Genomic DNA, 24720 nt, shown 5'->3' with positions numbered 1-24720 from the left:
ACAAAAGCAGTAGGTGGGACTTAAGTAATCAGCCGACAACAAATCTTTGCAATGAAAGCTACTTATCAATGGGTTTTACATGGACTGGTGATCCAGGTTGTGCTATTCCATTGTGCCCGGTCTATGGCGAACAGCTTACATATGCAGCAATGGCTCCAACAGAATTGAAAAGACACTTAACTACAAACTGCTATATGACACATTAAAGTGCTGATTACTTTAAACACTTGGAATTTCAGAATAAATAGATTAAAGCTTTTGAAAATAAAGTCACAGACTGTAAAAAAGATTCAAGAAGCTAGTTATTTAGTTGTTTTGAGACCAGTTCACTTGAGAATATTTTTAAAACTGTGAAAACGTAGACAAAGAGCACACCAATCTCCTGCTCCATACAGAAATCCAGTGGCTTAGCAGAGGAAGAGTTCTTAACAGAGTGTTTGAGCTGAAAGGTCAATTGCAGGAGTACTTTCAAGAACATTTTTCATCATATGAACCAGTTGAACAAGTCTCTGCAAGGCCCTGGAGAAAATGTTTTGACTTCAAGTGACAAGAATCTTGGATTTAAAAGGAAACTGAATCTTTGGAAGAATCATGCTGTAGAAGGAAATCTTGAAATGTTTCCACTGCTGCTTGGGCTGGAGAGTAAGGGAGGATATCAGGAAGTCTTGAGTCTTATTGAAAACCACCTGGAAGAACTGCAGAACAAAATTGAACAGTAATTTTCTTCCATTTCAACACAAGTATATGACTGGGTGGGGGACCAATCTTCTGCTCAGCCTGAGAACATGACTTTTGAGAGAAGAGGAAGAACCTTGTGAGCTGCACTCAGGATGGGATTTACTGACCTGCCCCTGGACAAGTTCTGCATTTCTGTGAAAGAAGAGCATCCTGCCATTCATAGGAAATCAATAAACATTTTGCTGCAGTTTTCAATGTGTGAGCAAGCTTTTTCTTGTTTAACAAGCATTAAGAACAAGGATTGAAGTCATCTCATTTCAGATGAAGCTGAAATCTGTGCCTGCTTATCTCAAGTTCAACCCAGAATTGAGAAATTTATGATGTTTGCCTTGTGAGTTTTTAAAATTTATTGAAAGGGAAAGAAAGGTAACCTAAGCTTAACCATCTTTTTTTTCAAGAAAGATAGATAGATAGATACTTTATTCATCCCCATGGGGAAATTCAACTTTTTTTCCAATGTCCCATACACTTGTTGTAGCAAAACTAATTACATACAATACTTAACTCAGTAAAAAAAATATGATATGCATCTAAATCACCATCTCAAAAAGCATTAATAATAGCTTTTAAAAAGTTCTTAAGTCCTGGCGGTAGAATTGTAAAGCCTAATGGCATTGGGGAGTATTGACCTCTTCATCCTGTCTGAGGAGCATTGCATCGATAGTAACCTGTCACTGAAACTGCTTCTCTGTCTCTGGATGGTGCTATGTAGAGGATGTTCAGAGTTATCCATAATTGACCGTAGCCTACTCAGCGCCCTTCGCTCAGCTACCGATGTTAAACTCTCCAGTACTTTGCCCACGACAGAGCCCGCCTTCCTTACCAGCTTATTAAGACGTGAGGCGTCCCTCTTCTTAATGCTTCCTCCCCAACACGCCACCACAAAGAAGAGGGCGCTCTCCACAACTGACCTATAGAACATCTTCAGCATCTCACTACAGACATTGAATGACGCCAACCTTCTTAGGAAGTACATTCGACTCTGTGCCTTCCTGCACAAGGCATCTGTGTTGGCAGTCCAGTCAAGCTTCTCGTCTAACTGTACTCCCAGATACTTGTAGGTCTTAACCTGCTCCACACATTCTCCATTAATGATCACTGGCTCCATATGAGGCCTAGATCTCCTAAAGTCCACCACCATCTCCTTGGTCTTGGTGATATTGAGACGCAGGTAGTTTGAGTTGCACCATATCACAAAGTCCTGTATCAGTTTCCTGTACTCCTCCTCCTGTCCATTCCTGACACACCCCACTATGGCCGTGTCATCAGCGAACTTCTGCACATGGCAGGACTCTGAGTTATATTGGAAGTCTGATGTGTACAGGGTGAACAGGACCGGAGAGAGTACGGTTCCCTGCGGCGCCCCTGTGCTGCTGACCACCGTGTCAGACCTACAGTCTCCCAACCGCACATACTGAGGTCTATCTGTCAAGTAGTCCACTATCCAATCCACCATGTGAGAGTCTACTCCCATCTCCGTTAGTTTGTGCCTTAAGATCTTGGGCTGGATGGTGTTAAAGGCACTAGAGAAGTCAAGGAATGTAATCCTCACAGCACAACTGACCCCCTCTAGGTGAGAGAGTGATTTGTGCAGCAAATACGTGATAGCATCCTCCACTCCCACCTTCTCCTTATATGCAAACTGAAGAGGATCCTGGGCGTGCCTGGTTTGTGGCCTCAGATTCTGTATTATCAGCCAAATACAAATTAATTCCTAAAAATTAATTCCTTATACTCAAAAGAACATTGACAATTATTTTTGGATTATCATATCTATAACTTACTGATCATACTAACATACCATGAGCTCTAGATATAATAATTTTTATGCAGGGGTTCCCTGACACCTGAAAGTTATTTCAAGGGTTCCTCCAAGGCAGAAATGTTGAGAAAGGCTGATCTAGAGATATTAGATAGATAAATAATGGCTCAAAAAAGGTGAGATCACAGAAACTAAACACAAGAGATTCTGCAGATGCTGGAAATCCAGAGCAACATGCAGAAAGGCAGCATCTAGTGAGGGGAAGAAACAGTCGACATTACAGGCTGTCTAGGAAACGTTGACTCTTTAATCTCCTCCATAGATGCTGACTGATCTGCTGAGTTGCTCCAGCACTTTGTATGTGTGAAGCTATCCTGATGATGTTAACTGATTTTCACTGGTGTACAGTATGACATTCAGAAATATTTCCACTCTTTCTCTTTTTATCAATAATATTGAGAACCGTAACTGATACCTGTGAAACTGGTGAAAATTGTGTGAGTATGATGATATCACTAAGTTTCTCAATTTCTCTCATACTTAATGTAAATATTAACATTTGTTTATGTTCTTAGGGTGTTTTAAATGTCAACAAGCACAGGTCTCAGTTGGAAGCCTTTGTTCGTATTGAGGGATTGCCCAATAAAGGATCAGGTAACCTTACTAACTTTTAAAAAAAGACTGCTTTCAGAAATTGGTATGTTTGTAAAGTGTTGTTTGTGTCTCTCAGAGCTAGAAACAGACATACTCATCTGTGGCTCGAAGGCTCGAAATCGTGCTGTCCAGGGAGATGTGGTGGCTGTTGAGTTACTGCCAAGGAATCAGTGGAAGGGAAGAGTTTCAGTGTTGTGTGAGAATGAGTCTGAGGAGAAAGCCTCTGAAGAAGTTGAAAGTGAGCCAATGGCTACAGGTAGGGCACTATTAGTAAAATAAACAATCAAATGTTTCATGTATAATCTTTGGATTTTTTAAAATGCTCTAGTTTCCTTCTCTTGTGTATAAGCAGTCCTTTAATATACAACACTGCTTTGACAGGTGGACTAAACCATTGAGGGTAGCCAGCAAGCCTCATACTCCCAGGAGATAGGAACATGCCTGTCCTAGCATGCAAAGTCAGCTTCGGTGGACTGGGTCAGCCAGGAAGGCAGTTCTGCAACACTTCATGGAGAGTGAAGGGCACGATAGGGCACAGAAAAAGTTGTGATCATCTACTGCATCCAAGGATGGCCCCAGTTGTGACGTCTACTCATCCCACTGGACTCAAGAGTTACAAGGTTCAGAGAGTGGAACGGCTTTTCCACTTTAAAAACTACTGCACGGGTTTCTGTGTGCAGTTCACATTAGAACTGAACAAATAACTGTCGTTGACAGATGTGATGGACAGCTAAATCAGTATGAGAACATAACAAAAGCAAAAGTAGGCCGTTCAAATCTTGTGCCTGTTCTACCAATACAATAAGACTATGGCAAGCTTTTTCCTTGATTCCCTTAATATTCAAAAGTCTACTCATCTCCAATTTGAATATACCCACTGGCTGAGCCTCCACAGTCCTCTTGGGTAGAGAATCCAAAGAATCCATCACCCTCTGAGAAGAAATTTCTTCATCCAGCTTTGTCCTGAGTGGTTGACTCATTCAAGCTGGCTCACAGTCCCAGCAACCCAGTACTCACCCTGACCTTGCATGCTAATCTGTGTGGAGGGTGCAACACTGGACCCCTTCTTGGGAAATAGGGTTGGGCATGTGACTGAAGCACTTTGTGATCAGTGACCACAATACTTTTAGTTTTAAATAGTCATGGAGAAAGACAGGACTGATCCACTAGTTAAGGTCATAAGTTGGGGCAGGTTCAATTTTGGTGGCATTAAGCAAGAACTTGCAAAGGTTTGCAGGTAAAGGGAATGTCTAGCAAATGTGAATAACCTGGGATTTTCCTTAACCTTGCCTGTCACAGCCATCTCATTCCCTCTTAACATTCGAAACTGCAATATCGAAAGGCCAGGGGGAGCATGTTCTTATTAGCATGAAGGGTATGGATGGCAAGTTTAGAGAACCTTTGCTGATAGGAGATTCTGAGGCTCTGATCAGGAAAAAGGAGGCATACATCAGGTTTGATAGTCAGGATTGAGTGAATCCCTCAACAAGTATATGAACTATAGGAAAATGCTTATAGGATGAAAACAGGAGAGCAAACAGAGGGAATGAGATGGATATGACAGGCAAGTTGAGGAAAATCCCAGGTTATTCTGCAGGTATATTAAGAGGAAAAGGGTTTCTAGAGAAAGATTGGGTCCTTTTAAAAACTACCATAGCCTTTTATGTGTGGAGCCACAGGAGGTGGGTGAGATTTTTAATGAATGTTTCTCATCAGTTTTTGCTGTGGAGAAGATCATAGAGAATATGGAATTGAGGCCAATTAATTGTGATGCCTTGTAAACTTACAAATTACTAAAGATGGTCCAAAAACAGATGAAGGTGGATAAATCTCTAGGCCTGATCAAATGCATCCTCAGACCTTGTGGGAGTTATATAGTTATGTAACACGGAAACAGGCCCATTTTGTACACATTGACCAAGATGTCCATCCAAGTTAGTCTCGCTTATCCCATTCAGTCCATACCCTCTAAATCTTTCTTCCATGTACCTGTCCAAGCGCCTTTTAAATGTTGTCAATGTACATGCCTCAGCCACTTAGTCTGGTAGCTTGTTTCATATACCGACCGACCTTTCGATGAAAAAGTGATCCCTAGGGTTCCTATTAAATCTCTTCCCTCTCAACCTAAACCTGTGCCCTCTAGTTCTGGATTCCCCAATCCTGGGGAGCAGGCCCTATCTATGCTCCTCGTGATTTCATGCACACCTACCTCCAGTCTATTGCTCTCTAAGGAAAACAGTCCTAGACTATCCAACCTCTTTCTCTTTCTATAACTCAGTCTCTTGAGTCTTGGCAACATTCTCATAAATCTTCCAGATTCGTGACATATTTCCTGTTACACTTCCTTAGTAATAGATCTAGCATTTTTGTTAATGTTATTATCAGGCAAATTCTCACCTCTAGGTTCTGTTCTCACACTTCTTCTCTCCTTCCTTTCTTAGGCAGTAGGGTTGTATTTGTTACCCTTCCAGAATCTATAGAATTTTGGATGATGACGGTGGAAGTCTAAGGATGTAATTGTTCTAACTGGCAAACTAAGTAACCTGAGGGATTTGTAGTGACTTCTTATCGGGATTCTTCTCAGCTTCAGTTGAGAGTTGGATACAGAGTAACAGACACAAGGAACTGGAGGAAAAAGCAGAATCTGAAAAGGAATAAACAGCTGATATTTCGGGCTGAGGCCCTTTGTCAGGACCGGAAAGGAAGGCTTCACCTGCCAACCTTTTCTCTTTCCTCTGTCCCCACAATCTTATTCAGGACTTCTTCCGCCTTCCTTTCCCGTTCTGATTTATTTTCTTATTTAAGCAGCACACACAAAATGCTGGAGGAACTCAGCAGGCCAGGCAGCATCCATGGAAAAGAGTATAGTCAATGTTTTGGGCCAAAACTCTTCATCAGGACTGAAAAAAAAGATGAGGAGTCAAAAGTAAGAAAGTGAGGGGAGAATTTATTCTTTTTCATAGAGGCTGCCTGACTTGCTGAGTTCCTCCAGAATTTTGTGTGTGTTACGCTGGATTTCCAGCATCTGCAAAATCTTTTGTGTTTATGAGAGCTCGATTCAGTTCTGTTCTATAAAATGCTAGAGAACATACTTGTATCCTGGCTGTCTTTGGCAAATTTGTTAATATTTCCACTCATAAATGCCTTAACACAGTCCATCAAGGAAGTCTATTTATGTTCATAGGCAAATGCAAAGTAAATTTATTACCAAAGTACATATATGTCACCACATATGACCCTGGGACTTGTTTTCTTGCAGGCATTCACAGTAGATCAAAGAAATGCAATAGAATTAAAACACATTATATGTATTGGGTTTTTTTTGGTTTAATTAACATTATCTTAATATGAGGCAAAACAAATTACAAAGATTCAGATTGAATTACTTTCTTTCTTGCAGGTAAGGTTGTTGGCATTATTCAGCGCAATTGGCGAGATTATGTAGCATCCTTCCCACCAAAGGAAGACATCCAAACTCAGGGTAAAAATGTTCGGAAGGTCTTAGTTACACCTTGGGATTACAGAATTCCTAAAATAAGAATCACCACTCAACAAGCTGAATCCCTACAGGTAAAAATTATAAAATTACTCTCAAAATTTAGTAAAATTTATAAAATTTTATGAAGATTGAGAACATATCTGCACGATGTTCCTAGACTGAATCCATTCATTAGAATTGATCTTACCTTTTTTGCATTTTCCATTTCTTTGATATTATTTTCCTCATTTTTAACATTCTTTGTCCCTTTCTGGTTTGCTCCCCCTTTCACCAAGTTAAACTGTGACGAGAGGCCTAGGCGAGGATGTTGAGGACCCAAGTGCTTGAGTGTCAGAGACTAGAATCGAGACATGATTTCAAGACTGAGATGAGAACAGCATTCTTGACTAGATGCTAGACGACAACCTGACGAGACTAGATCAGAATCCAAATAAGACAGGAATCCAAAATGCAGTCGCAGACTGAACCAAAGTTGAGCTGATGATTGAGCACTGAATCCGAATTCAGTTCGGGTGCTCTTTAATATCGAAATCTTGGCGCCAAACATGGTCACCAATTAGCAGAGCGGGCCTGAAGCTTTAAAGGGGCCGTGCCAGTTATCCGTACTTTGGAAAATAGGAGCATCTACACTCCAGAGGTTGGCGCAGTCAGGTGTGCGCCATAACACAAACGATCATTTTCATAGTTCACTTCTGAATCAGATGTGTACATTTCCTTGCATGGATCATGGGATTGAGACGTTACTCAGGAGAGCTGGTTCACTTTTATCCTCCTAACTCAAGGTTGTTAAGTGAAATGTAGCACATTTTACATTGAACCAGATGAGAGGAACTAACACTGTGTACAATGGCTCTAAATCTGGAATACCATCTGGTTGTAGCCTCAGTAATTGTGCTTTATTCAATTTACTTTACTCTCAGATTGAAAATAACAGACAGACATACTTTAATTGGGTTTCGTTACAGTCGCACCAATCAAGAATAGTGTAGAAATATAGCACTATAAAACCATAAATAATTAAATAATAATAAGTAAATTATGCCAAGTGGAAATAAGTCCAGGACCAGCCTCTTGGCTCAGGGTGTCTGACACTCTTGAGGGAGGAGTTATAAAGTTTGATGGCCACAGGCAGGAATGACTTCCTATGATGCTCAGTGTTGCATCTCAGTGGAATGAGTCTCTGGCTCATAAATTAACTTCATTGCCATAAATTGGCTTCTACATTAGTCCTGTGCATTCAAGTAAATTATTTTATCTTTTCCCCATTGGTCAGATTAAATTGAATTAAGATATAAGGCAAGATATTTAAATAAGGCTGATATAAGGCAAAACATTTTTTTTAGTCATTGGAGCAGAAATAGGCCATTTGGCCCATTGAGTCTGTCCCGCCATTCAATCATGGCTGATCCTATTTTTTTTTCCCTCCTCAGCCCCACTCTTTGGCTTTCTACTGTGGCCAATCAAGAACCTATCAATCTCCGCCTTAAATACACCCAATGATCTATGGTAACAAATTCCACAAATTCACCACTCTCTGGCTAAAAAATTTTCTGCATATCTGTTTTAAATGGTCACCCCTCTATCCTGAGGATGTGCCCTCTTGTCCTTGACTCCCCCCATCATAGGAAATGTCCTTTCCACATCTACTCAGTCTAGGCCTTTCAATATTCAAAAGGTTTCAATGATATCTCCCCTCATCCTTCTAAATTCCAGTGAGTACAGGCCCAGAGCCATCAAACGTTCCTCATATGATAACCCTTTCATTTCTGGAATCATCTCTGAACCTGCTCCGAACCCTCTCCAATGCCAGCACATCTTTTCTTAGATAAGAAACCCAAACTGTTCACAATACTGAAGGTGAGGCCTCACCAATGCCTTATAAAGCCTCAGCATCACATCCTATTCTAGATCTCTTGAAATGAATGCTAACATTGCATTTGCCTTCCAAACCAACTTCATAACCTCATCCTTAACAATTGACTCTAACATCTTCCCAACCACTGAGGCCAGGCTAACTGGTCTATAATTTCCTTTCTGCTGCCTCCCTCCTTTCTTAAAGAGTGGAGTGACATTTATAATTTTCCAGTCCTCTGGATCCATGCCAGAGTCCAATGATTCTTGAAAGATCATTACTAATGTCTTCACAATCTCTACAGCTACCTCTTTCAGAATCCTAGGGTGCAGTTCATCTGGTCCGGGTGACTTATGTATCTTTAGATCTTTCAGTTTTTAAGCACCTTCTCTTTTGTAATAGTAACTGTACCCACTTCTCTTAAACACCTGGCACACTTGTAGTGTCTTCCATAGCGAAGACTGATGCAAAATACTCATTTAGTTCATCTGCTATCTCCTTGTCCCCATTTTCTAGCGGTTCACTCTCATCTATCTTTTGTTTTTTATATACTTGAAAAGGCTTTTATCTATCCACCTTGTTTATGATCGCCAGCTTGCAATCATATTTCAACTTTTCCCTCCTAATGATTCTCTTAGTTGCTTTCTGTAGGTTTTTAAAAGCTTCCCAATCCTCTATCTTCCCACTATTTTTGCATTGTTATATGCCCTCTCTTTTGCTTTTACATTAGCTTTGACTTCCCTAGTCAGCCACGGCTGTACTATTTTGCCATTTGAGTATTTCTTTATTTTTAGAATCCTGTACCTTCCTCATTTTTCCCAAAAACTCAGGCCATTGCTGCTCTGCTGTCATCCCTGTCTGCTTCTCCTTCTAATTTACTTTGGCCAATTCCTCTCTCATACCACTGTAATTTCCTTTACTCCACTGAAATTCTGCTGTGTCAGACTTTACTTTCTCCTTATCATATTTCAAGTTTAATTCAAATCATATTGTGTCTCTAAGGTGTTCCTTTACCTGAAGCTCCCTAATCGCCTCTGGTTCATTACATTACACCCAATCCAGTGTAGCTGAACCCCCAAGTGGCCTCAACAACAAACTGCTCTAAAAAGCCATCTGATAGGCATTCAACAAGCTCACTGTCTTGATCCATTTCCAACTGGATTTTCCCAATATACCAGCATGTTGAAATCTCCCATGACTATCATAACATTACCCCTTTGACAACACACACAAAATGCTGGAAGAACTCAGCATGCCGTTGCGCATCTATGGAAAAGTGTATAATCAATGTTTCAGTTTGAGATGTTTCATCCGGACTGAAACGTCAACTGTACTCTTTTCCATAGATGCTGCCTGGTCTGCTGAGTTCCTCCAGCATTTTGTGTGTGCTGCTTGGACTTCCAACATCTGAAGATTTTCTCTTGTTTGTGACTGCCCTTTTGACACACCTTTTCTATTTCCTGTTGTAATCTGTTGTCCACGTCCCTGCTTCTGTTTGGAGGCCTGTATATAACTGCCATTGGGGTCCTTTTACCCTTGTAGTTTCTTAACTTAACCTGCAAGGGTTCAACATCTTCCGATCCTATGTCAAATCTTTCTAATGATTTGATGCCATTCTTTACCAGCAGAGCCACACCACCCTCTCTACCTACCTTCCTATCCGTCCAATACAATGTGTAACCTTTGACATTCAGCTCCCAACTACAACCATCCTTCAGCCACGATTCAGTGATGGCCACAACATCAATAGACAGTAGGTGCAGGGGTAGGCCATTCGGCCCTTCTAGCCAGCACTGCCATTCACTGTGATCATGGCTGGTCATACACAATCAGTACCCCGTTCCTGCCCTCTCCCCCTATCCATAAGAGCTCTATCTAACTCTCTCTTGAATGCATCCAGAGACTTGGCCTCCACTGCCTTCTGGGGCAGAGCATTCCACATATCCACCACTCTCTGGGTGAAAAAGTTTTTCGGCATCTCTGTTCTAAATGGCCTACCCCTTATTCATCGTATCCAACAGTCTGTAAAAGTACAACAAGATCATCCACCTTATTTCTTATACTCTGCATTTTTAGTATGACACTTTGTGTACTGTATTTGCCACCCTTTTTGATTCTGCATCCTTTATTCACTGATATTCACTTTGCTGGCTGCAATTTTGTCCTATCATCTTCCTTGCCTTTCCTGACAGTCTGACTGCATGCTACCTTTGCTTTTTTATCATCCATCCTATTCTGAGTCCTTTCACTTTGGTTCCCATTCGCCTGCCAAATTAGTTTGAACCCTCCCCAACAGCTCTAACAAACATGCCCACAAGTGTATTAGTCCCCTTCAGGTTCAGATGCAACCCGTCCCTTTTGTACAGGTTATTTCTCTCTCAGAAAAGATCCCAATGATCCAAGCACCTGAAGCCCTGCCCCATGCACTAGCTTCTCAGCCACGCATTTATCTGCCAAATCATCCTGTTTCTACCTAACTGGTGTGAACCCCTTGTACAGCAATAACTTCAACCAAATGTTTCTGGTAACTCTTGATCAGTCCTGCACATCGGCTTGGAGGAATTTTAGGCCATTCCTCCTTACAAAACTGCTTCAACTCTGGGATGTTAGTGAGCTTCCTTGCATGAACTGCTTGCTTCAGCTCCTCGGAACATTTCTTTCCGATTAAGGTCAGGCCGTTGACCCGTCCATTCCAGAACATGAAATTTCTTCTGCTTTAACCATTCTTTGGTAGACTGACCTGTGGGTTTAGAGCCGTTGTCTTGCTGCATGACCCACTTTCTCTTGACCTTCATTTCATGGATGGATACCCTGACATTTTCCTGTTGAATTTGCTGGTACAATTGAGAATTCATAGCTCCATCAATGATGGCAAGCCGTCCTGGTCCCGAGGCAGCACAGCAGGCCTGAACCATGACACTGCTACCACCACTTTTCATAGATGGAATGAAGTTCTTACACTGGAGTGCAGTGCTTGCTTTTCACCAAACAATGCTTCTCATCTAAGCCAATAAGTTCTACTTTGGACTCATCCGTCTTAAAACATTCTTCCAATATCCTTCTGGCTTATCCACATGGTTATTTAGCAAACTTTAGATGGGCGGCAATAGTCTTCTTGGAAAGTTGTGACTTTCTCCTTGCAATCCTGCCATGCACACTATTGTTCAGTGTTTGCCTAATGATAGGCTCATGAACACTGAGATTAGCCAATGCAAGAGAGGGCTGTAGCTCCTTAGATGTTGCCCTGGGGTTCTTTATGACCTCCTGGAATATTACACGCCTTGCTGTTTGAGTGAATTTTGTTGGTCGACCATCCCTGGGGAGAGTAACAACTGTGTTGAATTTCCTCCATTTGTACACCATCTGCCTGACTGATTGGTGGAGCCTAAATGCTTTGGAAATGGTTTTGTATCCTTTTCCAGTCTGGTAAGCATCGATAACTGTTTTTCTGAGGTCCTCAGAAATCTTCTTTGATCAAGGCATAACAATTTCCAAAGCCCCACATGGTGAAGATCAGCTGGTGAAGACCCACGTTTATGTTCTTTAAATAGGACAGGGCCTCCCACACTCACACCTCAGTGTCATCCCATTGATTGAAACAACGGACTCTAATTTCCTCTTCAAATGAACTGATATAATCCTAGAGGTTCACATACTTTTTCCAACAAATACATGTAACATTGGATCGTTTTTCTCAATAAATAAATGAGTATGTATAATGTTTTTATGTGTTATTTAATTGGGTTCTCTTTATCTAGTTTTAGGACGTGTGAAGATCTGATCACATTTTAGGTCATATTTATGCAGATGTAGAGAAAATTCTAAAGGGTTTACAAACTTTTTAACAACACTGTATATCAAATTCAAGTATTAAAACTGTATAGTCTCTGGATTTGGAAGTGTTGAATCAAACACATGACTAAAAGGAAAAAAAGCACATACGAACTGTAGTAAAAAGATTTGTTGCACTCTTTAATAATCTTTCATGCTGTAATGGGTTCATACAGAGAACTTCATTTTTAAATTTTCCCATCACAGAATTTCCGAATTATTGTCCGCATTGATTCCTGGGATTCCACATCTCTTTATCCCAATGGGCATTTTGTGAAGGTTCTTGGAAGAGCTGGTGATTTAGAGACAGAAATTGCAGCTATTCTTGTGGAAAATGGCGTTTCTGTTAGCCCTTTTACTGAAGCCCAGGTAAATCCCAGTCTGTATTACAAATAATGTAAGAGACGTGATTCCTTGACTTGTGTTGCTAATTGTTGAATGGTACTTGGTGTGATTTAACCCATTTCAAAATCGCATTTCAAGGGAAGTTATTGATGGCAAAAATATGCTAAGTTTGTATTAATGCATGCGTATATCTGTGCTTAAGGAGCTCATCAATATCTTTATGTTAGAAATATTTGTGTGATAAAGCTTTGTGTGACAGCTTGGTTCATTGTGGAGCTTTGTATCAGAGTCACAAAGTTTAAGCCTTAATGAGTGAAATGTAGGTTAATTTTTCAGTTTATTCTGGGAGAGTGAAGATCTATCAGAGATTCCATCTTCAACCAAGGTTCTGTCTTTGTGAGGACACTAGCCTGGTATAACTTGCATTGCTGTGGGAGTTCCCAGTAAAATTATTATCAAAGTACATATATGCCACCTGAGTTTCATTTTCTTTTGCACAGTAAACATATGAAAAAATAATAGAATCAATGAAATACCAATGTGCAAAAGATAACAAAATGCATATACAAAAAGATAAAAAAACAAAATAATAATAACAAATAAGCAATGAATATCGAGAAAATGAGATGAAGAGTTTGAAAGCGAGTCCATGGGTTATGGGAACAGTTCAGTGTTGGTTTGAGTGAAGTTATCCCCTCTATTTGAAGGGAAGTTATTCCTTGGATGGCTACTATTTGAATAAACTACATAACGGTGACTATACTTAGAACATAAAACAATACAGCACTGGAGCAAATGCCAAATTAAAACTCCCATTTATCTGCACATGATGTACGTTCCTCTGTTTTCTGCACATTTATGTTGCTTCTAAGTGTTTCTAAAATGGCAAGGTCACATATCTGCTTCTGTCACCATCCCAGCAGAACGTTCCAGGCACTTGACATTCCCTGTGTAAAACAAAACCTTATCCTGCCCATCTCATTTAAACTTTCTCCCTCTCACAAAGCTACATTCTGCAGTTTTTATCATGGGAAAGAGATTCTGACTACATACAGGGCCTATGTGCACGAAGGGACAGAGCCAGCTTTACTTCCTGAGGAGGCTCCGGTCATTCAGCGTCTGCAGTATTACACAGCAGATGTTCTACGGCTCAGTGGTGGCAGCATTCTACGCTGTAGTCTGCTGGGACAGCAGGGTGAGAGCAGAAGATTGATAAGCTTGTCAGGAAGGCTGGTTCTGTTCTGGGGTGGAACTGAATTTCCTGGTGGCTGTGTCTGAGAGGAGAATACTGCAGAAGCTACAGAGCACTATGGACAATCCCTCTCACCCCTCCATGACATCCTGGACAACAGAGGAGCACCTTTAGTAACAGACTGATTCCACCTAGGTGCAGCTCTGAATGTCGCAGGAGATCCTCTCTCCCTGTGGCTATAAGACTCTACAGTTCTTCCTCCTTAAGTATGTAAGTATATAGTTTCTTTGCACTATTACTTTTTAATGCACATTTTTATTCTGCTTTGTACCTCATTGCTGACATTTTGTATTTTAAAGTATATATTTCTGATTGAGCAACCTTGAACAATAATTTCCTTCAGGATAAATAAAGTTTTATCTTATCTTATACCCCTTATATATGCCTTTCAGAACTGTATAAACCTATACCATCTCCGCTCAGCAACTGATGTCCAAAGAAAACGATCCAGTTTTGTCCAACCCCTCCTTATGGCTAATACACTCTTGTCCAGGCATCATCCTTCCTGTAATATGGACAGAAGGTGGCATGTTAGTATATAGAACAACATGGTGACGTGGCACTTAATCTAGCGTTTTACACACCATCTATAAGATCAGGGTTCAATTCCTACTCTTCTCTATAAGGAGTTTGTATGTTCTGCTTGTGACTGCAAGGATTTCCTCCAGGTGTTCCAGTCTCCTCCCACATTCTAAAGAAATACAGGCTAGAATAAGTAAGTTGTGGGCATGCTATGCTGGTGCCCAAAGCCTGGTGACACTTGTGGGCTGTTCCCAGTACATGGCCGGCTGGTTGGTGGCGTAGTGGCATCAGTGCTGGACTCCGGAGCGAATGGTCCTGAGTTCGAATCCAGCCGGCTCCCTAGCACGCTTTCCATCTGTGCTGGGTTGAACGTAAAAAAAAAACTGGAGAATGCTACAGAAATACCACATGATGAGCAATCACCAAAAAGCTTGTCATGACAGCGCCCCAATGACTCCACCAGGAGTTAAGGGCATTTTTTTTCTTTCTTCTTAATTTCAACAGAAAAGATATTCAGAGATATTTGTTTCCTTCAATTCTTCAGCTGCGGGAAATGCCCATGAACACTCTGGAGAATCCCTGGAAAATTGATGCCGAGGAGAATGCCAGACGTGTGGACTTAAGAAATACTCATCTCGTCTTCAGCATTGACCCCAAAGGCTGTGAGGATGTGGATGATGCACTGTCTGTCCGCAGATTAGCAAATCAAAACTTGGAGCTGGGCGTTCATATTGCAGATGTTACTCACTTTGTGAAATTAAATTCACATACAGATCTGGAGGCTAGATCAAGGTATTGTGAAATAAAAAATCTGGTAACAGAAACTCAAATGATTGAAGGTGGGAAAAACTAGGAGGAATAATTTTTGTTCAAAATGCTACTTTGACTGTTTGTCCCACTCCCATCAGGGAGGAGGCTATGTAGCATCCACACCGAGACCACTAGACTCAAAAACAGTTATTTGCCCCGAGTCGTCAGGCTGATCCATACTTCTTCTCACTGACCCACCCCCTACATACACATCACCTAGCATCACTTGATGTACATACAATCAGTCTGTGTATATTAGTTTCTTGTACATTGTGTTTTATAGAATTGCCTTTATATTTATATTTATTGTGAGGTTTTTTGTTATTGTGTTCTTAATGTTTTTTGTGTTTTTTTTAATCCTGCATTGGTTCTGGAGTAACAATCATTTTATTCTCATAAATAATCTTGTAGAAAATAAACAATCTTGAATCTTGTAGGAAAAGCTTATTTACTAATAGGAAAAGTCTTTGTAATTAATATAAAATAATCTTTTTCGGATATAATTGATGAGAAGCGAACCATTCAAACTGGAATGGCCCACAGAGGAAGCAGCTGGGGCTATGGGGGCAAACTAACCTGTTATCAGTTGGGCCTCTGATGCCTGAACATGCTAGGCTGCAGATTCAGAAATAGTTTTTGCAAAGCAAATTCAGAATCAGGTTTATCATTGCTGTTGTGAAATCCACCCCCCAGCTTCTCAATTCAACCTACTTAACCCCCCCCCCCCACCTTCCCCCTCACTGGTCTCACCTACCACCTGCGAACTTGTATTCCTCCCCCTACCCCCAGCTTCTTATTCTGGCTTCTGTTCCCGTCCTTCCCAGTCCTGATGAAGGGTGTTGCCTGTTTATTCTCCTCTATAGATGCTATCTGATCTGCTGAGTTCCTTCAACATGCTGTGTGTGATGAAATTTGTTGTTTTGTGGCAGCGGTACAGTGCAATGCATAAAAAAATAAAGGTACAACAAGGAACTTTAAAAAAGAAATAAGTGGTGCAAAAAGAGAGCAAGTTAGTGAGGTAGTATACGTGGGTTCATGGACCATTCGGAAATCTAATGGAATTCACTGAATATCATAGTGAAAGTCTAATTGGCATCTGTTGTTAGATCCCAATGTTGGGTTGGGTAATTATAATGTATTTTTTCCAGCAATGCTATTATAATTTTCAACTGTATACTTAATATTGATACAAACTATTTTTTTCAGGGCAACGACTTTCTACCTAGCGGATCGACGCTATGACATGTTACCTGCCATCCTAAGTGCTGAATTATGTTCGTTACTTGGGGGTGCTGACAGGTATGTTGCAGCTGTATCCAGTGCCGAGGGAATGATGTACACATTTTGAGTATGGGAGTTGGGATGTTATGTTGAACCTTTATAAAATTTTGGTGAAACCAAGTTTGGAGTATTGTGTGCAATTCTAATCATTTATCTATAGGAAATGTATTGATAAAATTGAAAGAGTACAGAGAAAATTTACACGGGTGTTGTCAGGATTTGAGAACTTAAGTAAAAGGGAAAGGTTAATGATTAAATAATAGATAAATATATTACATTATGTAGTTCTAGTTGATCTTTCAAAATGAAAATTAATTTTCCATGTTCATTGTATCTTTAAGGTATGCAGTCAGTGTGTTATGGGAATTAGACAAAAACAATTATGAAGTCCTTAAAGTGTGGTTTGGACGAACCATAATAAAGTCAACGTACAAGATGTTCTATGAAGCTGCTCAGGCCTTGTTGGATGGAGATCTCAATGTTGTGGATGATATCCCCGAGCTCGAAGGGCTTGAGGAGAAAGAAAGATACCAGAAGTTGAATGAGTTGATATGGGCAATAGAGAAACTGACTGAAATAGCTCGTTGTATGCGGGCAAAGCGTTCTCTTGAAGGCGGCCTGGAGCTTGAGGGAGTTGAGTTGCGAGTGCAGTTGGATGAAGAGAAGAATATCAAGGACCTGGTGCCAAAGCAGCCCCTGGAGGTGCATGAGACTGTAGCGGAGTGCATGATTCTGGCAAATCACTGGGTAGCAAAGAAAATTACCGAGAACTTCCCTCTCCAAGCCTTGCTACGTCGCCATCCTCCACCACGGCAGGAGTCATTCACTGTACTGATCGAATGTGCAAAAGCAAAGAGATTCAACATAGATACACGGTAATGTGTGGATAAGAAATACTTGTTTGCATATTTTCATTAACAGTGATGGATAAAAGCTCTTGGTTTTTTTTAGCCTAGATGAAGCACTCATGATCTGAGACAATGATTGGCCCATTAAGTAGTTAGTTTTTAATTTCTCCTCCTCTATCTGTTCTGGGTTTTTTCCAAGAATATAAAGTCTGCCCCTTTAAGTAATTGGTATTCTATTAACATCAATTCAGTTAGTACATACAGTAAGTTAGAGGTGACCTCCACCCGAGAATTGAGCACACACTCAAGGTGAATCATGCATTGTCACAGGTTCTTCACTCAAGACCTTAAGGCTCTGTCCCTTTGTCCTATGTTTAGGAAGCCACTTAAAATTGTCTAATACTAATTAAAGTTCATGTTTAATTCCTGATGAAGTATGTGCCACATTTGTGTAGGTAACTTATACTGCAGCTGAATATTTTTGTTTGCAAGGTGCCGTTCCCCTACATTTACAAATGAACAAATACACATTGGAGAGAATGAGATAATGGGCATCGTTTTTATTGGGAGATAACATTTCCATGAATACAGTATTGGTTAATATTTGAACTTTCTGTTATCGTGTCCTTGGGGGTGGCACAATTCAAAGTTCAAGTGCATGGTAGCAGAATGGCTAGCACAACGCTTTACAGTACAGATGTCTGTAAGGAGTTTGTGCATTCTCCCTGTGCGTGATTTCCTCCAGGTTTTCCAGTTTGTTCCCACCATTCAAAGACATACTGGTTGGTAGGTCACTGTTAATTGTCCAGTCATTAGGCTCTGAACAAATTGGGGGATTGCTGGGGGTCACGGCTGAAAGGGCTGGAAGGGCCTATCCCACACTGTATCTCTATAAGTAAATAAAACTGTTATTAAAATGTATACAGGTCACCATACGTTACCCAGAGATTATTTTCTTGTGGGCATTCAGAGTAGACATAAAGAAGTACAATAGGATCGATGAAAAACTGAAGATGGACAAACAACCACTGTGCAAGTACAAAATAAATAAATTAATATAGTTGTGGGCCACCTTGAACCTCTTGGTATGGGACCTAAGACTCCTGTACCTCCTTCCTGATGGCAAGAATGAGAAGAGAGTGTAGCCTGGATGGTGGGGGTCCTTGACGATGGAGTAGCTTAGCAGGAAACGCAATTGCTGCACAGTGCCAGAGAGCGCTGATTAGGGTTTATTCCTGCTATAATCTGTAAGGAGTTTGTACATTCTCCCCATATCTGCGTGGGTTTCCTCCGGGTGGTCCGGCTTCCTCCCACATTCCAAAGACATAAGGGTAAGTTGTGGGCATGCTACGTTGGTGCTGGAAGCATGGTGATACTTGCGGGTTGCCCCCAGCACATTGTTAATAACCTTTCTCACTGTATGTTTTGAATGTACAGATGGCAAATAAATCTAATCTAATCTTAATAGGTCACACTGCAATTAGAATGATTTTGCATTTGAGCTAAGATCGTGCTTGAGTCTCTGTGGTACATGTTTCTGTGAATCCACCCACCTTGTATGTTCATGTCGTCCAGTTCATTCCAGTTGTGCCACCTACAAAGGGCACTGCACTGACTCACATTCACTGACATTATTTCCCTAACTATGTACTACCAAGAAGGGCAAAAGAGAACAGCACTTCCTGCAGGTTGTCCTCGTATTTGAACACCATTCTGACCAGGAAATACCTACTGTTACATCATTGTCACTGGGTTTGAACCCTGAATTGCTGTATTCAGTAGCACCGAGAATACCTTCATTAGAGGGACTGCAATGCTCACCATCTCTCTGAGGGCAATTGACAGTTGACAATAATTCCTAGCCTTGCCTGCAGCAGCTGTAGTCTAAAAAAATTAATAAATAACCAAGCTGAGGAACTGCTGCATGTGTTCTTGCAGAAATATGGTTCCAGGACAACATTTCATACATCATTCAATCTTCAGGCCTTGCCACTGTGCTAATATTATTTTTGTGACTGTATGTCCTATTGTAACTATATATGGTGTAAGTGACTGTAGTGTGCACTGTGTTTTGCACCTTGGCCCTGCAGGAATAATGTTTTGTTTAACTGTATACATCTATATATGGTTGAATGACAATTCATCCTGAACTACAAAACTGATTTAATCATTGATCTTTAGTTGTGTTTGAGAAGTAGAAAATCCTGGGCATATTTTAAAGAAATGTTATTACTGACAAAATCCTGAATGATGCTTTTGGCTATAAGGTTTCCCCATTAATAACTGGATGACAACAAACTTTAAATTTACATTAAGAAATATTGTTGAGTGGGAGAGGAATAAACCACGGGACTGGCAATCAGTAAAGAGTTAAATTGGAGTAGGGTTTCTTCTGATCTCTATCTTTCTTACTCCTCTGTGAATCCACAAATGTTTCAATCGAAATACATATTCTGATATTAAAAATGTATGTTGACTGTTTTTAGCTCCAACAAGGCTCTGGCAGATTCACTGGACATGGCTGAAGATCCAGATGACCCTCTGGTGAATAAACTCCTGCGATCTATGGCCACGCAGGCAATGTCCAATGCTCTTTATTTTTCCACAGGCTCCTGTTCCGAAGATCTCTTTTATCATTACGGTAAATTACATACATGTTTTCGTTATTTATTTTGTAAGATTATGGAGTGGATAAGTCAATATACATAAAAGTGATTGACTTTTGAAGGTTGAATTTGATAGCAGAATACAGGTTAAATTGTAGGATTCTTAGCATTGTGGAGAAACAGAGGGATCTTGGGGTCGAAGTCGATTGATCTCTCAAAGTTACAACTTAAGTTGATAGGGTTGTTAGGAAGGCATATGATGTGTTGGCCTAGCGTTAGTTAAGGGATTGAATTCAAGAGCTGCGAGGTAATGTTGTAGCTCTGTAAAATCTGGTTAGACAACACTTGGAATATTGTGTTCTGGTCGCCTTATTTATAGGAAGGATGTGGAAGCTTTTAAGAGGGTGCAGAGGAGATCTCGCAGGATGCTGTCTGGATTAGAGGGCATGTCTTGTGAGGATAGGTTGAGTGAGCTTGGGCTTTTCTCTTTGGTGCAAAGGAGGATGAGAGGTGACTTGATAGAGGTGTACAAAATGATAGGAGACATAGGTTGAGTGGACAGCCAGATACTTTTTCCTTGGGAGGAAATTGTGCTGATGCCTCCCATGCATTTCTTTTCTAATATTCCCATATCATTGAACACATGCTAATCTTTCTTATAATTGGTTAATTTTATATCCTTTAAACAATACCCTTAAAATATCTTTTCAAATTTATTTTCAGAATATTTCTTCCTTGTGAAAGGTCTATTTCAACAGTTGATAAATGCATTGGCAGTGAATTAAGATTGTTGTTTTTTCTCACAGGACACCCACACATCCAATGCTGCACTTGTTCTGTTAGGTCTCAGCGTTCTGCAGTGATCAGACTACGTTAGTCAATGCCTGTGCCTCACACTGCATTGCAGATGCTTGGCAAGTTGTCTAGCATTCTAACTGGTCAGAATCATGATTTCATAAATAGAATAGTTTGTATATTTACTACCAATACACAACGAACAAAAATAAATCTCCTACTTAAACAGCTGTTTTGAAAAATGAAGTTTCTAAATGACTATCCTTTTAATAGAGTTTTTAATTTGATTAATTCACAGCATATTACAGGGTTGTAACATAGTAAAACATACCAAAATACTTGGCCCTTGAACAATTAATAAGTTCAAGCTAGTGTCTAGATAGACCATAAGATTTAGGAGCAGAATTAGGCCATTCAGTCCATTGTATCTGCTCCATCATTCCATTATGGCTGATTTATTTTCACTGTTCATAGGGCAAAGGTAACAGTAAACCAAGTCTGGCTAATGTTCTCTTTGTATGACTGGTAATGTTCACCATGTTCTTACTGGCATACACAGTAATATTAACCTAACAGTTCATTGGATAGCAAAAAGATTGGCTTTATTTGTCACGTGTACATTGAAATGAGCAGTGATAGGTGTCATAAGCCTTAATCATAAAGAATGGACACTTGGGTGAGGCATTAGCTCAGCAGTGCCTGTAGATTGTCCCTAGTTGACAGCTAGTGCTTTCACAAAATAACACAGGAGCAAAATATTTCCCAATAAAAAATCCATATGTTTAGTACATTGCAACAGTGGATGTTCTTATTGACTGCGAAGAACTTTATAAAAATCCCGAGCTTATGAAGGGAGATAGATATACACAGAGAAAGAGAAACGCGCATACAAATGCTGGAAGCATTAATAAAGGGAAGTGGACAGTCGATATTTCGGGCTGATACCCTTCATCAAGACTCCTTCCAGCATTTTGTGTGTGTTGCTCTAGATTTCCAGCCATCTGCAGAATCTGTTCTGTGTGTGTATACACACACAAGTCTTTTGTTTTAAAATCTAGGAGTTTTCCACTTTTATATCAACTTCCCCTCTTATTGAGGGAAATACCTTTTTTATGTCAATTTTAGATTTCACTGAAACTGCAGGGAAGGACAGTGGCTTCCATGTTACATACTGGATTTCAACATCTTCAAATCTGCTCTCTTTACATTCCCTTATGCACTTATTGGCTTTTCATTCAATGCGGTTACTATTTTCTCATCTTTTTAAGGCCAAGTACTTTGCAGACACATTCCTGGCTTGCAGATGGAGACTATAGTTTTGAATCTTTCTGATGAACTGTACAATGGTGGTTGGAGATAGTTGTGGCATATTCGAACATAAAACCATTGAACAGAATTAGGTTATTTGGTCTATTGAACTTGCCTCGCCATTCCATCGTGGCTGATTTATTATCCCCCACAGTCTCATTCTCCTGCCTTTTCCCCATAGCCTTTGACACCCTGACTAAACAAGAACATCAACCTCTGCTTTAACTATACCCAATTACCTGGCATCCACAGCTGCCTGTGGTGATAAGCTCCATAGATTCACCACACTATCTAACAAAATTCCCTCTCAGCTCTGTTTTAAAGGGACATCTTTGCATTTTGGGTTTGTGCCCTCTGGTCCTAGAATCCACCACTGTAGGAAACATCTTCTCCACCTCCACTCTATCTCAGCCTTTCAATATTCAATAGATTTCAGTGACATTCCCTTCATTCTTCTAAACTCCAGCAAGTACAGGCCCAGAGCCATCGAACACTTCTCCGGGAAATAGAAAAGGCATATCAAAAGGGCAATGTTATCATAGTCATGGGAGATTTTAACATGCAGGTGGATAAGGAAAATCAGGTTGGTAATGGATCCCAAGAGAATGAATTTGATGAATGCCTACTACATGGCTTTTTAGAGCAGTTTGTCGTTGAGCCTACTGGGGGATCAGCTATTGGCTGTTATGTAATGAACCGGAGGCATTAAGGTAAAGGAACTCTTAAGAGGCAGTGATCACAATATGTCAATCAACTTGGAATTTGATATGGAGAAAGTAAAGTCTGGCATAGCAGTATTTTAATGGAATAAAGGAAATTACAGTGGTATGAGAGAGGAGTTGGCCAAAGTAAATTGGAAGGATGCTGGCAGCGATGACCTGGAGCAGCAAAGGCATGCATTTAGGGGGAAATGAGGAAGGTGCAGGATAGATGTATTCTGAAAACAAAGAAATACTCAAATGGCAAAGTAGTACATTCGGCCCTCCTTATCCACGAATTCTGCATGCACGAATTCAATCAACCATGAATCGCGAAAACCTGGAAGTGCTCTTCCAGCACTTGTTGTTCGAGCACGTACAGACTTTTTTTTCATGTCATTATTCCCTGGACAATGCAGTATAACAACTATTTTACATAGCATTTACATTGTATTAGGTATTATAAGTAATCTAGAGATGATTTAAAGTATACAGGAGGATGTGCGTAGGTTACCGCGGATCGGGATAAAAAAAAATCGAAGTTCTCTTACTAAGTAAGTTGGAACAGGTACACCCGCTATTATTTAGCGTCAGTTAGTCAAACGTTTGTCTTTGTATATATTATATATTTTACCTTTCTATGCATATAAAACATTTAAGAACATATGTTTCAGCGCCAGATTCGGGAAGTTCCCGAGTTCGATCCAGTGACAGACCGCTATCGAGTGCGCTCTCCACCATGCCAGGTTGATGTGGAGGATCAAAAGCCCAAAACCCCAAAACCCAATAATTAAACCACTGCATTGCTTAGTAATAATTGTAGCTTTCATCAGGGCACAGCCTTTCTCACTTTATCCTTTAAAATTGTTACGATCGTTGACCGATATAGCCTAACGCTTTTCCAATGACTGATGGTGTTTCACCTCTTTCCGATCGCTTTATTATTTCCACTTTATTTTCAATCGTTATCGTGATTATTTTTGTGAACAGAAACACTGCGGATTCAGATCTCTACTGATAGGTCCTAATGTCCACAGCATTGAGCAGGTTAAATAAGGTCTTGGGTTCTGCTGGGTCCTAAGGTCCACCGCATTGCGACAGGTTGAATAAGGGACTTGAGCACCCACGAATTTTGGTATCCACGAGGGGTCCCGGAACCAATCCCTTGCGGATAAGGACGGTCGACTGTACAATTGTGGCTGACAAAGGAAGTCAAAGCTAATGTAAAAAGCAAAAGAGAGGACATACAACAAAGCAAAAATTAGCAGGAAGATAGAGGATTGGGAAGCTTTTAATAACTAAAGCAACTAAAAGAATCATTAGGGAAAAGATGAAAAATGAAAGCAAGCCAGCGAACAATTATCAAGGTGGATAGAAAAAAGCTTTTTCAAGTATATAAAGAATAAAAGAAAGATGAGAGTGGATATAGGACCGCTAGAAAATGAGGCTGGAGAAATAATAGTGAGGGTTAAGGAGATGGCAGATGAACGAAATGCGTATTTTACATCAGCCTTCACTGTGGAAGACACTAGCAGTGTGCCAGATGTTGAAGGGTGTTAGGGAAAAGAAGTGAGTGCAGTTACTATTACGAGGGAGACGATGCTCAAAAGGCTGAAAGACCTAAGGGTAGGTAAGTCACCCAGACCAGATGAACTGCACCCTAGAGTTCTGAAAGAGGGAGTGGTAGAGATTGTGGAGGCATTAGTAATGATCTTTCAAGAATCATTGAACTCTGGCATGGAAATTATAGACCAGTTAGCCTGACCTCAGTGGTTGGGAAGATGTTGGAGTCAATTGTTAAGAATGAGGTTATGGAGTACTTGGTGACACAGGACAAGATAGGATAAAGTCAGCATGGTTTCCTTAAAGGAAAATCTTGCCTGATGAACCTGCTGGAATTCTTTGAGGAGATCACAAGT

At 40.4% G+C, this 24720-nt stretch overlaps 1 protein-coding gene across 3 annotated transcripts in view; it reads left to right on the top strand.

Annotated features, from left to right (window-relative positions):
• Positions 1-24720, top strand: part of dis3l (DIS3 like exosome 3'-5' exoribonuclease) — a 64259-nt gene that overhangs the window by 30614 nt on the left and 8925 nt on the right. For all 3 annotated transcript variants that reach the window (XR_012096762.1, XM_073032728.1, XM_073032729.1), the window contains 8 exons: positions 3076-3154; positions 3231-3410; positions 6555-6724; positions 12544-12705; positions 15000-15247; positions 16472-16564; positions 16888-17421; positions 19881-20035. Coding sequence is in view for 2 of the 3 variants with exons in the window: in XM_073032728.1 (XP_072888829.1) it covers positions 3076-3154; positions 3231-3410; positions 6555-6724; positions 12544-12705; positions 15000-15247; positions 16472-16564; positions 16888-17421; positions 19881-20035 (1621 nt within the window). In the remaining variant the exon portion in view is untranslated. The remainder of the gene's footprint in view (positions 1-3075; positions 3155-3230; positions 3411-6554; positions 6725-12543; positions 12706-14999; positions 15248-16471; positions 16565-16887; positions 17422-19880; positions 20036-24720) is intronic.

The sequence above is a fragment of the Hemitrygon akajei genome, chromosome 30, assembly GCF_048418815.1.
Source record: "Hemitrygon akajei chromosome 30, sHemAka1.3, whole genome shotgun sequence".
NCBI lineage: Eukaryota > Metazoa > Chordata > Chondrichthyes > Myliobatiformes > Dasyatidae > Hemitrygon > Hemitrygon akajei.
Note: the sequence above shows the minus strand (reverse complement) of the source record. Positions and strands in the feature narration are given on the sequence as shown.